The 15,339-nt window shown below is 43.2% G+C and overlaps 1 protein-coding gene across 1 annotated transcript in view; it reads left to right on the top strand.

Annotated features, from left to right (window-relative positions):
* Positions 1–388: 388 nt before the first annotated feature.
* The window catches only part of Mnd1 (meiotic nuclear divisions 1), a 61,180-nt gene continuing 46,229 nt past the window's right edge, over positions 389–15,339 (top strand). The window contains exons 1-4 of the mRNA XM_021158687.2: positions 389–521; positions 6,439–6,504; positions 9,977–10,034; positions 13,927–14,075. Coding sequence (XP_021014346.1) covers positions 519–521; positions 6,439–6,504; positions 9,977–10,034; positions 13,927–14,075 — 276 coding nt within the window. The 5' untranslated portion in view covers positions 389–518. The remainder of the gene's footprint in view (positions 522–6,438; positions 6,505–9,976; positions 10,035–13,926; positions 14,076–15,339) is intronic.

The raw sequence follows: 15,339 nt of genomic DNA, 5'->3' as shown, positions 1-15,339 counted from the left end.
ATAGAAAAAGAATTTCTTTTCTAAATGTACTCGTTTCCTGCAGTCAGAGCCCCATTTTTTTTAAGCTAAAAGAACACACTTAAAAGCGAAGACTCAAAAGTTGCCTTTTAAAAAGAAAAATAAAAGCTACATTGAACACTTAAGTAGTAAGCAACTCCGCAACCCCAGAGGCACGGGAAAGGAACAGAAGAAGCCTTCCCCGCTCCAGCTCCCACCCCAGGCCCCAACTTTTCCTTTCTGAACACACGCTGTCCAACCCAGACTGCTCCGTCTGGTCTCAGTCCAGTCCTGACCATCTCAGGCTCCTCCCCTACTGGCCCTGCCCATCCTTTCAGGCCGCGCCCCTCACCGCCCTGCCCACCTTCTCAAGCCCCGCCCAGGCCCAGCTCCTCCCTCGGGCCCGGCAGTCCTACCAGGGCCGCCAGGGGTCGTTGCATCTCCCCTGCACTTCCTCCGGTCCTTCCCACCCCACGCGGTTGTTGGCGCCAGACTCAAAAAGGGAGGCCGCCTCGCGCAGCATGGTAAGAGCGAGGCTCGGACGCGCGCACCTTCGGGCTTCCGGGCCGCGGCGGCAGGGGTTGCGCCTGGCCAGGCCTTGTGAGGTTGGCCCTGCGCCCACTGCTGCGCCCGAGCCCTGATGGCGGCCCGCGCCGCCCTGGTTCCGAACCGGAGCGTTCTAGAACCGAATCCAGAAGCCCCGCAAGTGGGACCGATCCGCGGCTCGCAGCCGAGAGCCCCAGGGCGCACGCTCTGCGGAGTTGGCCACTTAAGTGTTCAGTGCCCTTCGGTTCTCCTGGAATTAGAACCCGGGGCCTTTTACTTGCTTTGCACGGCGCTCCCCCTTTTCAACTGCACCCCACCACTGTACTTAGTATGCCAACAGGAGCCGCCCAGATCACTCCGCCTTTAGATCATGGCAGTGACACCCCACCCCACCCCGCAACCCCGCCTTTAAGGGCAGGGTAGGACGCCCAACCCCCACCTCACCCCGCTCTCTGCGGGCCAACCCTGGTTTACTACCAATCGCCTTTGTCTAGTCGGACTTAATGACTCTCTGCCCTTTGGATCGTTTTTTTTTTTAACTACCTTCAAAGTTTTGTGTCATTCTTTCCACTTTTGGCGACAAAGTATCAACGAGTCGCTAGAGTGACCCCAGATTTTAAATATCTTAATTTAGTTAATTTTGGTCGTCACACAGGGTGGACAAGGATCAAGTCGTTGGGCATTTATTTGAAAAAAAAAATTGCCCAGCTGTAATTATAACTGATAACGGCTTCTTTGTGGTTAAACTAACAGCCGGGCCACCTGGGCATGCAATGGCCCAAGGAGCCCAGGACCAGACTCAAAACAACAGTGTTAACAGTGTTTGGTATTTGGTGTTATCATGTTTCTCTTTGTAGAATTAAAGTACTAAAAGGAACTAGGAATTATTGATGTGCCGGCCTCACTCACCCTCTTATTTAACCCTCTTTAAGGGCAGTTCCTACTGCTAAAGGGATTTAATGGCTGTTAACTCTTCACGAAGGTATTGCTATTAGTTTTATATATGAGCAGGAAAAAGTTCACTGTTAGTCTGGTCAAAGTTAAACTTTGACCTCTTTCCGAATGTGAATTACTATTTCCATTTGACTTGCTTTGGTAGATAAACAATTACAAGCGTAGGCCTGTAATCCCCAGATGGCTTTGCATCTCCTTCATACTCTGAAGGCATCCCTGTTTTACCACAAGAAAATACCCCTCCCCAGTTTTAAGGACTGAGTCTTAAAACTGTTCTCTCTCTCTCTGTCTCTCTCTCTCTTTCTTTCTCTTTCTTTCTTTTTTTGGTTTTTCCAGACAGGGTTTCTCTGTGTAGCTCTGGCTGTCTTGGAACTCACTCTGTAGACCAGGCTGACCTTGAACTCAGATCTGCCTGCCTCTGCCTCCCTAGTGCTGGGATCAAAGGCGTGCGACACCACCGCCCGATGTTATTTTTCTTTCTTGCTGAAGTCTCCAATGTCAATATGATGCCCATTTTACATCAGCTACTGTAAGAGAGCAGTGTGGGAAGGGTTATAAAACCCTCGTGGATTCTAGCTCTGAACCTGTGGTTTAGACCACAGTTCTGCGGAGCTTCCTGGAGCCTGGGTACCCTCTTGGAGAGAGCATTTTGCTTTCTCGCTGCAAGCAAGATGATGGCCGTGGGCTTTCCTGCTACTTAACTCACCGTGGGTTGTATAATTAGGAGTGTTGTGGACTTTGAAGCTTGAGCAGCTTAGAGTTGGCAGTTTTACTGGTTGTGGTTCTGAAGTTCAGAGCTGGCCTGTATGTCTGCTCTATCTAACCAGCTTGCTAAGTCGTGAGAAGGCAAAGGACAGTGGATATTCTGAATTTTCTCAGTCTGCTGAGAGAATGCAGTAAATGATACAATGCAAATGTGTCTTGGGAACACACACTCAGCCTGTGAGCTCAGCAGAGGGAAGCTGGTGGAGAGAATGCCCAAATTATGTATGCTTCAGGGGAACTTTCAGAGTATTGAGGGTGCAGAGGAGAAATTTTTTTTAGGTAGAGGAATAATTTTATCATCATCACCATCACCACCATCACCCAAATTACATAGTTTTTCACCTTGTTATGGTAAATTTGGGGGTGGGATCTACTTTAAATAGTAGGTTGGGGTCAGGTGATAGAGGGCCTTCTACATCCTATTAGGATGCTCAATATGAGGATTGGAACCATCAGAGGTTTTAAGGAGCTGCACAGTCAACTTCTGTTAGAGGATGAGACAAAAGTGTGTTTAGGCAGCTGAGGACAGTTACAGGTGATAGCCAATGAGGGCTTGAATCCAGGCAGAGGTAATAGAGTTGGCCAGGCAGGACATATTAGAGAATAGTTAAGAACCAGTGTTGACAGAACTTGGTAATTGGTAAAAAGATGAAGGCACCTAGGATGGCTGCCAGGTCTTTGGCATAAGTAAAGAGTGTATCTGAGACTTGAGATGTCGAATAGCAGGTTTGGAGTGTGTGTAGGAGAGAAAGAATTCAGTTTGGATCTGTTGAGTTTGAAGTCTGTCCAGCAGGCAGGTAGATACATGAGATGGGAGTTCAGGAGCATATTTAGGGCCAGATATAAAGATCTGTGGGGCTCATCACAAGGGTTAATTAAAACTAAAGAAGATGAGATCAAAGAAGAGATTTGAGGAGAGGAAAGGCTGAGTTGTGGCTCCCAGGGGAGCTGTGTTCCAGACGGACAGACAGGGGACGGTGGGAGATGTGCACTTGGAGGCTGCCTCCTTATGCACGCACTCATCAAGAACCGCTGCATCGTCTCGGTGCTGTGGGATGAGTTAGCTTCTAGTGTTGCCAGAAGAAAGTGCCGTTTTGGAGACTGATGCTTTCTTACCGAGTTTTTGGCTGGACAGAATCCGTCTTTATCTTCTTTGATCTTACGTCTTAATAAACAGTTTATTTTGTTGTGATTTGTTGAGTAGCCGTTTCCTCCACGATTAAAACTTTGCATCCTGGAGAAACTCTTTAAGATATAGGATATGGAAAGGGACATGAAACAGAAGAGTGTGGGAGAAATATTTACACAGGATGGTCTGAGGCAGTGGCTCTCAGCCTTGCCAGTCAATGCTGTGACCCTTTATTATAGTTCCTCATATTGTGGTGACCCCTAACCAAGTGATTTTCATAGCTACTTCATAAATGTAATTTTGCTATTGTTACGAGTCATGTAAAGATATGGTTTCTGATGGTCTTAGGCAACCCCTGTGATGAAAGGGTCATTTGACCACAGGCTGACAAACGCTGGTCTAATGAGCCATGGAACACTCAATACTGAGAGAAAGCTCATTGAATTAAGACAGGAAGTAAACTACCCAAAAGAGCTTTAGGAAGTCCCTGAAATTGAGCGAGGCACGGCCCTCCCTCCCATAGAGTATATAAGCAGTAGAGACTGCTGAGAGTCACTCTGTGATGAGCCTGAAAGAGCAAGACCAGTGGAGCAGCCTGAAGAACCAAAGGCCAGCCGAGCAGCCTGGAAGAGGCTCACACTGACTGAGCTTCTGGGAAAGGACACTGCTGAGGTGCTGCAAGGTGTACGCTGTGCTCCAGATTTGCAGCCTTTTGAGCTGTCATGTATGCTGGGGTAGGCTTTGGCGATGCAGCTGTCTTTATCATTTCTGCTCCTGTAAGTCCTTCCCTGTATTCCAGTAAGTAACCCAGCAAAACTCATGAATTCACCAAATTGAACTTTGATAGTATATGTGCTTTGGCCTGTCATCAGTTATCTATCTGCTGGAAATAGACACTTTTTCCTGCTTCCCAAGGACGCAGTGTCACACAACATGATCCTGTGCAGTTTTTGAGAAAAGGATTCAGAACACTTAACTACTGGGGCTGGTGAGATGGCTCTTTGGGTAACAGTGCTTACTGCTAAGCCTGGCTGTCTGAGTTCAAGCCTTGGAACCCACAGAGCGGAAGGAGAAAACCAACTTTGGAAGGTTTTCCTTGACCCTCGTCATATCTTCCATAGCACCCTCCAATAAACAACTAACAAATAAACATTAGTGTGGAACCCCAAATCCCAGACTAGTGTGTTTCTTATATTGTCTTTATTTTCATTGGAATCTTTGCCTTAAAAAACTTGGCTCCTCTTTTTAATTTGAATGTAAGTTGATATGTTTTATATATATATATACATATATATATATACATATATATATATAATATGTAATATATGTAATATAGTAAGAATTATTCTGTACTTTAGTTACATATTGCTTATCTTATTTTCAAATTTGATAATGATTCACAGGTATTACAGACTTCCATTTTCTATCTGGATAGGTTTTTTCTTTTTTTAAAAATTTTATTTTTTTTTTATTTATTTATTTTATTTATTTATTTTTTTCAAGACTTATTTATTTATTATATGCAAGTACACTGTAGCTGTCTTCAGACACTCCAGAAGAGGGTGCCAGATCTCGCTGCGGATGGTTGTGAGCCACCATGTGGTTGCTGGGATTTGAACTCTGGACCTTTGGAAGAGCAGTCGGGTGCTCTTACCCACTGAGCCATCTCACCAGCCCCCTTATTATTTTTTTTAATTAGGTACTTTCTTCATTCACATCTCCAGTGCTATCCCAAAAGTCCCCCACACCCTCCCCCCCACTTCCCCCTGTTTTTTTCTTTCTTAAGCCTACACATTATTTGTTTCTTTTTAATTAAAGTATTTTAAAGATTTTATGTATCTGGATGTTTTGCCTGAATGTATTTTTGTACACGATGTGTATGCCTGGTGCCCAGGATGTCCAGAAGAGCGGGATAGATGTCCTGGGACTGAAATCACAGACAGAGCCACCATGCAGGTCCTGGGAAACGAACCCTGTTCTCTGGAAGCCCAGCCAGTGGTCTAACCTCTGGGCCATTTTGCCAGCCCCTGCTGCTACCATTCGTACACTTGAATTTGACTCCAATCTTGTCACTCCTCAGCTTTAGAAACTTCTCAGCACTTCTTCGCTGTTGTGGTAAGATCCACGTGCTTCCCAGAAGTATTTGCCATTTGCCCCCTCTGCACAATCCATCCAGTAACCATCTCTATGCTTGTCTTGGATGTCCACAACGATGTGCTTGTGCACGGGGTCTGCACAGGGCACCCCTCCCCACTTCCCAGCCTGGCCAAGTCCTTTACATCTCTAGCCTTCTAGATTCAGACATCCCCCTTCCCAGGTGGGATTAATTAACTCTGCCCTGGGTATTTATGAAACAATTTGTGCTCGTAGCTATTAATTAGTTACCAGTGACTATCTGTGATCTTTCAAAAGGCAAGCCTTCTGAAAATGAATACAGTGACTTGCCATTGGTTCATTTTATAGATACTAAGTTTCTACAAAGGGCATGATGGTGCACATTGACTGAGGCAGGTGGCTCTTTAAGTTCAAGGCCCGCCTGGTCTACAGAGGAGTTTCAGGGCTACATAGGGAAACCCTGTCTTGAAAACCAAAAAATAAAATAAAAATATTTTTCCACAAAATGTTTTCTCAATGGCTGTATAGAAAATTGGCAGTCCCTACTTCAAGAGTTGGTATATAGTCATTAAGGTGAGTCTTTTTTTTTTTATTATTTTTTTTATTTTTTTAGGAAAGGTGAGTCTTAAGGGTCAGGTTTGAGAGTGACAAGCCTGTTGATATTAGATAAAATCAAACACATTTTTTTTTTTTGAGACAGGGTTTCTCTGTATAGCCCTGGCTGTCCTGGAACTCACTTTGTAGACCAGGCTGGCCTCGAACTTAGAAATCTGCCTGCCTCTGCCTCCCAAGTACTGGGATTAAAGGCTTGCACCACCACGCCCAGCCAAATACATTTTAAGGTAATGTTCAATGCCAAATTGTTGTGAAATGCTGTTTTGTTTTGTTTTTAAACTGCTGCTTTTTGTTTTTGTTGTTTTATGTTTCTTTAGTCAAAGAAAAGAGGACTGAGTGGGGAGGAAAAGAGAACCCGGATGATGGAGATATTTTTTGAGACAGTAAGTTATTTTTTCTAAAGTTAGTATTTTGTGTGACTTTCACATTAAATATATCTTCACAGTATGCTGTGTATTTTTTTGTTGTGTAAGTCAATGTTAATGGTCTATTTTGTTAGAGACCCACACTGACTTGGTTCTCTGAGGATACATAAAATTGTGCAAACGTATTTTGGCTCTTCTGAGCTGAGGACTAGGAAAGAGCTGTATCTCTTATTCATAGTATGTTATCTGGACTGTCCTATAGACTGGTAGCAGAACTGTCTTTCTGAGTCCTGTATTTGATGGTGACCTCTTTCTGTCTGAAGTAGTTGAATAGTTCACCGAGTGCTGCCTGAGTGCAGACCCAGCCCAGGCGTGTAGTGCAGGTTTTCTGAACTCACCAGTGCACAGTCCTGTAAGGTCATCCACTTTGCTTTATAGCTGAGCACTCTGGAGACAGAGTGTCTGAGCAGCCGACCTAGGAGCTCAGAGAGCAAGAGTGGACATTAGCCGGGTTTAAACAAGGAGGGTCACCTGGTTTTACAGGGAACACAAATACCTTGCTTCTTTGTGTCTGTCTACAGCGCGCAATGTTTATGATGATACCCAGGACTCCTTAATTTATTCCAGATGTCTGCCAGTCACTAAGAGGAAATAAAGTTTCAGCTTCACTAAGTGACAGAGTCAGAGTTCAGACCCAGGCTCTAAAGCCTACTTTCTTTATATGTCCCTGTGCATGGGCCGTTCTTTCATGAAAAAACAAGTGCAAACAGGCCTTGTGCCCCCCGTGTCCCCCATCTCCCCAAACTGTCCTTGTGGCTCAGGAGGACCTTTGGTCCTCTGGCTATTTTCATCTTATGCAGATGGGAGGAAATGGTAAAATAAAATATTACATTGTCAAAAATCCTTTTCATTTGATAATGCGGATTCTCAGTAAAGAGGTAAGATGTTCCCAGGACTTTAGAAAGCCTGGGTCTCACCTTTATGGTTGTAGAGCCAGTACAAAACTGCTGTTCTGAAGATGAAGTTTGTGTTTTAGTTTTTTTCTTAGGCTGAGTTGAAATTTTTTTCCTGTAGCCTGAGAGCAAAAACAGATTTAATTTCTCCCAGGCAGTAGAAACCCAAGGAAATAAGTCAGTGAAATGATTTTACCCTTTCAGGATTAATTTTCTCAAATAACAAAGTTGGCCATTTCTGGGTTAAAAATGTCCACCTTCACCCTTCAGTGGCATTTTGACACTAAAGACTAACACTGAAGACTAACACTGAAGCCACTTAAAGATGTTCAGTCCTGAGTTTTTCTGCAGAGTTATTAGTTTTGTTAGTTTCATTCTCTTCATGTCTTCCTATTTTATCTTCATGTTATGATGCAATATGTTGCTGCTTATTGAATCTGTCAATTTGGGGGATGGAAGTGTACAGTGAATTTTGGAAATGTAATGAAAAACATTGTGTCTGTTTTCTCCTGAATGAGACATAGTATATCTGGGATCCACTGATGCCAAATGTTGGTAATTATTAGACATCAGCCCCTCAGGATTCATAACAAATCAATATTATGGCCCAAGGTAAAGTAGAATTCTGGAATTCAGTTTCTGGAATTTGGATTCTAGTTCCATTCTTGACACGTAAAATTCCAACAAACTCAAATATGTTTACTATACTATCAGTTATAGAATTTGACATTAGATGTGGCCCTTCTCTAAGACAGTGTCATGACTAAATGCTCACTATGTGGTGTTAAGTATAAAATATAGACTCTAAACAAATATTGCAGTATGATTATATATGTTAATGCTAGGGTTATGTTTATAGTCTGTTTTCTTGGTCAGTCTGATGAAAGTGTAATACCTTCTGAATTCATTAGACAACTTAACTAGTCAAGCACCTTGAACCATGCTGCCTCTAATCACAGATGCTGGCTAGGCACCACGTACCTTACCGCTTCTAATCAAGTGCATGTACCATGCTGCCTCTAATTATGGATGCTGGCTAGGCACCATGTACCATGCCACTTCTAATCACGTATGCTGGCTAAGCACTGTACCCTGCTGCTTCTAATCATGAATTAGAATCACCAACAATGTTTTGGGAATGTTTTCAAGAACAGTTGTAGTAACGATAGTTCATGAGGAGTCCACAGTTGCAGCCCTCAACGCCATCCACTTTCTATTCCTTTTGTTTTGGAGACACTTTGTGTATGTCTAGATTCCTGGCTGCTTTGTCAATAGACATTTTGCAAATGTTTTCTTTTAGGTAGTTATCTGTCCTCTCAGTTTCTTAACATGTCTGTTTGGGTGAGCAGTGGTATTGGCCTTTATCAAGCTTTAGTTTCTGTTCTCTTGAACTTGCCTTTTCAGTTTATTTAGACAGCAGTGGGTCCCTATCCCATCCTAGTCTTAGGGCTTCTTTCTAATTATTAAGTGTGTTAGTCTTTCCAGACCATTTCACTTTCCCTGACCAAATGCTCCCCGCACCCCCCACCCCCGCAGTGGTCAGCAAGAGGGTCCCCTGGCCACTAGATTAAATACTCCATGAGTGTATTCGCTCTGTGTATATTAAATGTATCAGTGTATGGGTCAATAAGTGGATCAGTGATTGCGATCATCATGAGCTAGACAGTTTTTCTATCACATAGAGTTAACTGCTTCATAAAACCTTAAATGAAAACCATCTTGGACAGCTGTCTAACTTTAGTTACCACAGCTGCGTCTGAAGCATGATACATACTAAGTACAGCACTTTTCCCTCTTTATTTTTTCTTTGGCGCTCGTTCCCTCCCTCATTTCCTCCCCACCTCCTTCCTTTTTGATATATTGCCTTTTTATATTGCTTAGACTGGCTTCAAAATTTGGGGCCTAGGCAATCCTCCCATCACTGAGTCTTTTTTTTTTTTTTTTTTTTTTTGCGGGGTGGGGGGGTGTTTGCTTGTTTATTTGGTTTTGGGTTGTTGTTTTTTTTGTTTTTTAGATTTATTATTTAAAATTTTTTATGTGCATGAGGGTTAGCCTTCATGTCTGTATGTGAATCATGTGTGTGCCTGGTTCCCACAGATGCCAGAAGGGGACACCAGATGCCCTGAACCACCATGAGGATATTGGAAACCACATTAGGGGCCTTTGTAAGAGCAGGGAGTGCTTTTGACCCCAGAGTCATCTCTCCAGCCTCCTGGTTTTTGGCTTTCTGAACCTCAGAGTGTCAGAGCAGCACATTATCTGATGGCATAGCTTACCCACCGGAGCTACTTTTCCTGTCGATGAGAAGGTGTGAGGTTGTTGTTCCAGCCGTGAACAGGCAGCTGTGCTCATGTAGAGTAGGTCTCCCTTAAGTTCCATGGATGGCATTGAATGAGATAGTTTCTTTTAGTTCTGAAATTGTTTATTTGTAGACAGAGCTTTTTGATGTTATGTTTTATGAACACAGCTGTAGTCAATGTAAATAAGTAGTAGAAAGTAATTGCGTATTTCTTATCTTCTTAAACTCTTTTCACCAGAAAGATGTATTCCAGCTGAAAGACCTGGAGAAGCTGGCTCCCAAAGAGAAAGGCATAAGTAAGTATTAGGAGACCGACAGAGGTGGGGACTCGGGGGCCAAGGACTCAGGCTTTTCTGCAGTCTTCTTTCCTTTTATGGACAATACAGACATCTAGAAATAAATATATTTGTAAACGCCCCATGTGATACTCCTTAGGAATCGAAGCAGTCCCTGTGTTTGGACTCTCTGCATATATACTGTTACCCATGCGCACTCTTATTTTATTGTTTATTTCAACGGAAATATAGATCATAGTGTTTGTCAAATATGATTTGGTATCTTTACATAGTGCATGAGTTTCCTGAGGCTGTATTACTATTTATTATAAATTTGATAGCTTAAAGAAAATGGCTGATTTTCTGTGCCTCTGAGCTCTAGAGGCAAACGATTGACATGAAGGTGTAGGCAGGGGTGTGTAGTAATAAATCTGGAATTTTTGTTTCTTTAAAAAACACAGAACTATTATAAGAATATGTTTTCATTTTAACCCCAGGTGTGGGGTCCCAGCAGCTGACTATGATTTGCCTCGTGCTCTAGCAGAGGTGTGGTTTTGCCAGTTGCAGTTAGTTTGTGTGATCGTATGGAATTCTGGGAATTTTTTAGAGGGTATATAAATGCCAGTGCCCCAATAAATTGGGTGGGTGGTTGTTGGTTGTTCAGGGGGGTTGGTTGGAGTTTGTTAGTAGTCGTGCTCAAACAACTAAGAAAAAGTTAGATTTAGATATCTCTTTCTCTCTCTCTCTCCCTCCCTCCTTCCCCCCTCTTAACNCCCCCCCCCCATCTGTGTTTCTCTCCCATCTAGTGTTAGGAGGTGAAACTGGGTGGATAAAGGGCGGGGGAAAAAGAAGAACCCACAAAGTAGCAAAGACCAGCTACAGCGTTGGTTCCCTGGGAGCCTGAGGAAGAGCCCTTTCCTTCTGTCCTAGGATCCGCGGGCTGCCAGCAGTGTGTGCCTGATTCCTATTCCAGGTGCCATCTGCCAGTGTCCTTCCTGTCTTTGTTGTCTGTTCCCTTTCTCTATGACAGTCATTGACCTTAGGGCTGATTCTGCACCCAAGGTGATTTCATCTGGAGATCCTTATTTTTTAATTACACTTAGTCAGACTTTGCATTGCTATGACAGAATGCCTGATGGAACAGCTTCAAAGGAGAAGTTAGTTTTGCTCAGTTTCAGAGGCTTTCAGGAGAGACAGGTAGAATAGCAGCTCTCATCACTGAGCTAAGGAAAAAAAATGTTGTGATTCTTCTGTTCTAAGATCACGACTGTAAACATTTTGAAGTTTTATTTGTCAGTGTGTATCTGTAAAGATCTGACATTCTGCGAGGGGATCATACAACTTATGCAGTTGTGTGTGTGTGATTATTTGTGTGTGGTGGGGCAGTGAGTGTGCTGGGCTTACCCAGGGCCTCACCCTCAGCCTACTACTCTACCACTGAGCTGCACTTTGCCATGCATCTGTTTTATATAACACCTCGTCTGCATGTGTAGATAACTTGCTTTGGAAGTGAATTCTATCCTTTGACTACTTATCAAACTTGCTTAGTTGGTCATCTATGGTTGACTAAATAGATCAGTGCTTCTTATCCTGTGGGTCATGTTCCCTTTGGGGTTGAACGAACCTTTCACAGGGGTCACATAAGATCACTGGAAAACGCATTACTATTCATAACAGTAGCTAAGTTACAGTTAGAAAGTAGCAGTGAAAATTATTTTATGGTTGGGAGTCACCACAACATGAGGAACTGTATTAAAGGGCCTGAAAGTTAGAAGATTGAGAACCACTAATCTAGATTGTGTACAAATACTGCTGCTAAAAATATTATGTAATTAACATGCTCTGTGCTCTGGACTGAACTGTACTCTTTCATAATTCATATGTTGAATCCCTCTGGAAATTCGGACCTTCACGAGGGAGTTTTGCAGTCTCAGTACTTGAGAAATCATGAGTTGAGTTAATTTGATCTCCATGGTGAGAGACTGTCACAGTCAAATGGAGAAATACATGATTATGTGAGGTTTTCAGAGTGGAACTCTAATTTTAAGAACAGGAAGAGAGAGGTCTTTGTGCATGTCTCCTGAGGAAAGGCCACCCGTAATGACAACACAGGCTGTCTGTAAAACAAACAAAGCATCCTCACCAGTCACTGCCGGGGCCTGTCTTGTCCTGGTTGCCAGAACTTTGGGAATGGGGACTGGGCACAGGGCCTTACCCTTCTGAAGCCAGTGCTCTCTGGTGGTCCCTTAACTGCGGCTTAAGCGCCTGTCTGTGGGGTTTGGTTATGGAATCCAAGCAAGCCAAACCTTTGTCCGCAAGTGTTTGTCCACCTCTCAGGGTGCTTCACTAGGCTCTCTGTCTGCAGGAGAAAAATTGAAAGTCAAGGCTGCGTAGCTCTCAAGAGTTTGACTGTGTATTCTTAAGTTGCCTTCGGGAAAGGTTTGACCAAGTTGTGCTCACTGGCTATTCTTTTTCTTTTCAGTCCTGGGCGTGGTGTCCAGGTTCTGTCCACGCTAGGTGAGCACTGTGCCACAGAGAGGCTTCTCCCCTGTGCCCGGGAGCCTCCCTGCTGGCTCCTCCCCTGTGCTGCGGAGCCTCCCCACCGGCTCCTCTCATTTCAGAGTCCTTTGACTTTCAGTGTAGACTTTATGAGTAGGGGTGAAAGTTTTGCACATTGACACATTTGGTGTCAATTTTACATATTAGATCTTTAAATTTTAAATAAGTTTTATAGCTAGAGATCTGCTTTAGGAAAATTTTAAATAGATATTAAAATAGGGTTATAGCTTTTGGTACATAAGAAGTAAGCATAATTAGTAGATTCTGATTTTAAACCTTAGTCCTAAATATTGGAACTATTTTGTTTCTGTATTGTTTAATCTTTCACAACTTTTAGTTTTCTTAGCTGAAGGTAATACATGTCTATTTCTGGGAAATAAAGAAGAAGAAGAAAGTAAAACTCACATTTGATCTGCCTGCCATGTAAACTCCTGTCACATTACTACACACTGTCATCCCCTCCTCATATGCTACACAGGGCAGCATTTATCCATGGCATTAAAATTGGCATAACATTGCATTGTGGTTTTAGAAATCCAGTTATTGGGCTACTTTCCAATTTCTTTAGATACTAAAAAAAAATGCTTTGACAAAGAGGTCTGTCCATCTTTATGTTTTGTGGCTGAGATCATACAAGTGAAATTTCTTCAAGAAGGAAAGGCATGCGTGTAGTTTTAGGTACACTGCAATATTTCCCACTCAGGTTGATAATACTGGTCTCCTTGAATCCTTTCTTTTATCTTTCCATTTGTAATTTGGTTGTCGGGGGCCATACTGCTTGTTCTAGTGTGTCTTCAGAGTGGGTTAAAAAGGCTAGGGATGGGGCTTAGTGATAGAGCACTTATCTACATGTTCAAACCTGGCTTCAAACCCTAGCACTACAAAAATAAATACAGCGCAGGTAGCTAAAATATATTTACCATCACTATGTATAGAACAAGTTTATTGGTTTTTAAATTACCACATAAAGTCTAGGTTTTCTCATGGTGCTGTGATGTCTACTCTGTTTTGGTTAGTCCCCCTTGGTGCCCCCGTCTCACGGGTACCCTATAATAAGTACCAGGGCTGTTCCACCACCAGTGTTCAGCTCCACCTTTAGGTACCTTTCTTCTCTCATGCCCCTTTCGAGTTTCATGGCCTCTGTCCACATTCACTCCCACATAAGCTCCTAAGGTCTGTGTGGAAGAGGACCTTCGATGTTTGCCTCATGAGCCCGGATTACCTCACTTTTGGTTCACACCTAGATGCCTAGCTCTTACTTGTAATGTTCTCTGCAATGTTTCTCTAGTTATTTGCTTTTGAATTGTACATAGGATGCTGCTTAACCTAGCGTCTGTGAACGTTTTCTCCCCAGCCGCCATGTCAGTGAAGGAAGTCCTTCAGAGCCTAGTGGATGACGGTATGGTTGACTGCGAGAGGATAGGGACGTCCAATTACTATTGGGCTTTTCCGAGCAAGGCTCTTCATGCCAGGAAGCGCAAGTTGGAGGCTCTGAACTCTCAGGTAAGTCACCGCCGTTATGAAGAGATATGCTTTGTAGCACAGAAGTGTTTCCCTTAATGCTTTTCTCAGTCAGTGGCTTCCCTTAAACTTCAATCATACATTCTTATTTGGGCTCAACGCCTAAAGAAAATTAGCATCTCTTTCTCATAAAAGGGTGTAGCTAAGGGTGTAGCTCAGTGGCAGGCTGCTTCCACAGCTTGCACAAGCCCTAGGTTTCCCTCCCAAGCACTACAAGCATAACAACACAAAACCATAAAATGACCTTAGAGTGCTTCTTCACCTTTTATTTTCCTATGTTATATTTTCTAGTATTTTAGTTCTTTTTTAAAAAAATCAGTAGACTCTGGGAGGGACAGATTTAGATTTGGTTTACAGGAAATGATGGAAAAGGAGAGAGTGTAGGGTGTGTGTGCATGCACTCGTGTGTGTGTGTGTGTGTGTGTGTGTGTGTGTGTAGAGAGAGAGAGAGAAGGGGGTGGGCTGGAGAACAACCTTTGGTGTCTTCCAGAATGCTGTTACCTCCTACTGAGACAGGGTTTTTATTGACTAGAACTTAACAATTAGCTAGACTGGCTGGCCATGAAAGTCCCAGGCATCCTCCTGTCCCCACCTTCACAGTGCCAGGTTTACAAGCATACATCACTGTGTTTGGCATTTTACATGGTCTGGGGATTGAATGAGGTTCTTGTGTTTTGCTTTACTGTGAGATTTTTGTTATTGTTGTTCTTTTGCTTTTTGGTGTATTTTTTATTTTTTGAGACAATGTCTTGTGGCTTAGGCCAGCCATAATCTTGCTTTGCATTTGAGGAGATTTTTGACCCATGATTATTCTGCCTTCACGTCCCAAGTGTTAGGATTATAAGTGTGTGCTACCAACCTACAGATTTTGGCAAATGCATGATTTCATGTGTCTACAAGTACAGTGTCTTCCCCAGCAGTGTCACTGTCTGAGACACCTCCTTACTCTGCTTGTTCATCCTTCTGGTCCTTCAGCTCTAGACCGCTGCTCTTCCTCTGTTTAAGACAGGATCTCTCTGTAACCCAGGCCCCCTCACCCGGCAGTCCTGCCTCAGAAGGCAGCTGACCTTTTATGTCTTTCGAGTTTTACTTTTCCAGCCTTGCACATGACGTATGAAACCACACGTGCTGCAGCCTTCACAGATTGGCTTCTTGCGCTTAACAAGATGCATTTGAGGTTCCACTGTGTCTTCAGAGGTTTGATAGCTCATTTTTCTTATCAATGAATACATTTTTTTTTTTTTTT

Source organism: Mus caroli, chromosome 3 (assembly GCF_900094665.2).
Source record: "Mus caroli chromosome 3, CAROLI_EIJ_v1.1, whole genome shotgun sequence".
In the NCBI taxonomy this organism is placed as follows: Eukaryota; Metazoa; Chordata; class Mammalia; order Rodentia; family Muridae; genus Mus; species Mus caroli.
Note: the sequence above shows the minus strand (reverse complement) of the source record. Positions and strands in the feature narration are given on the sequence as shown.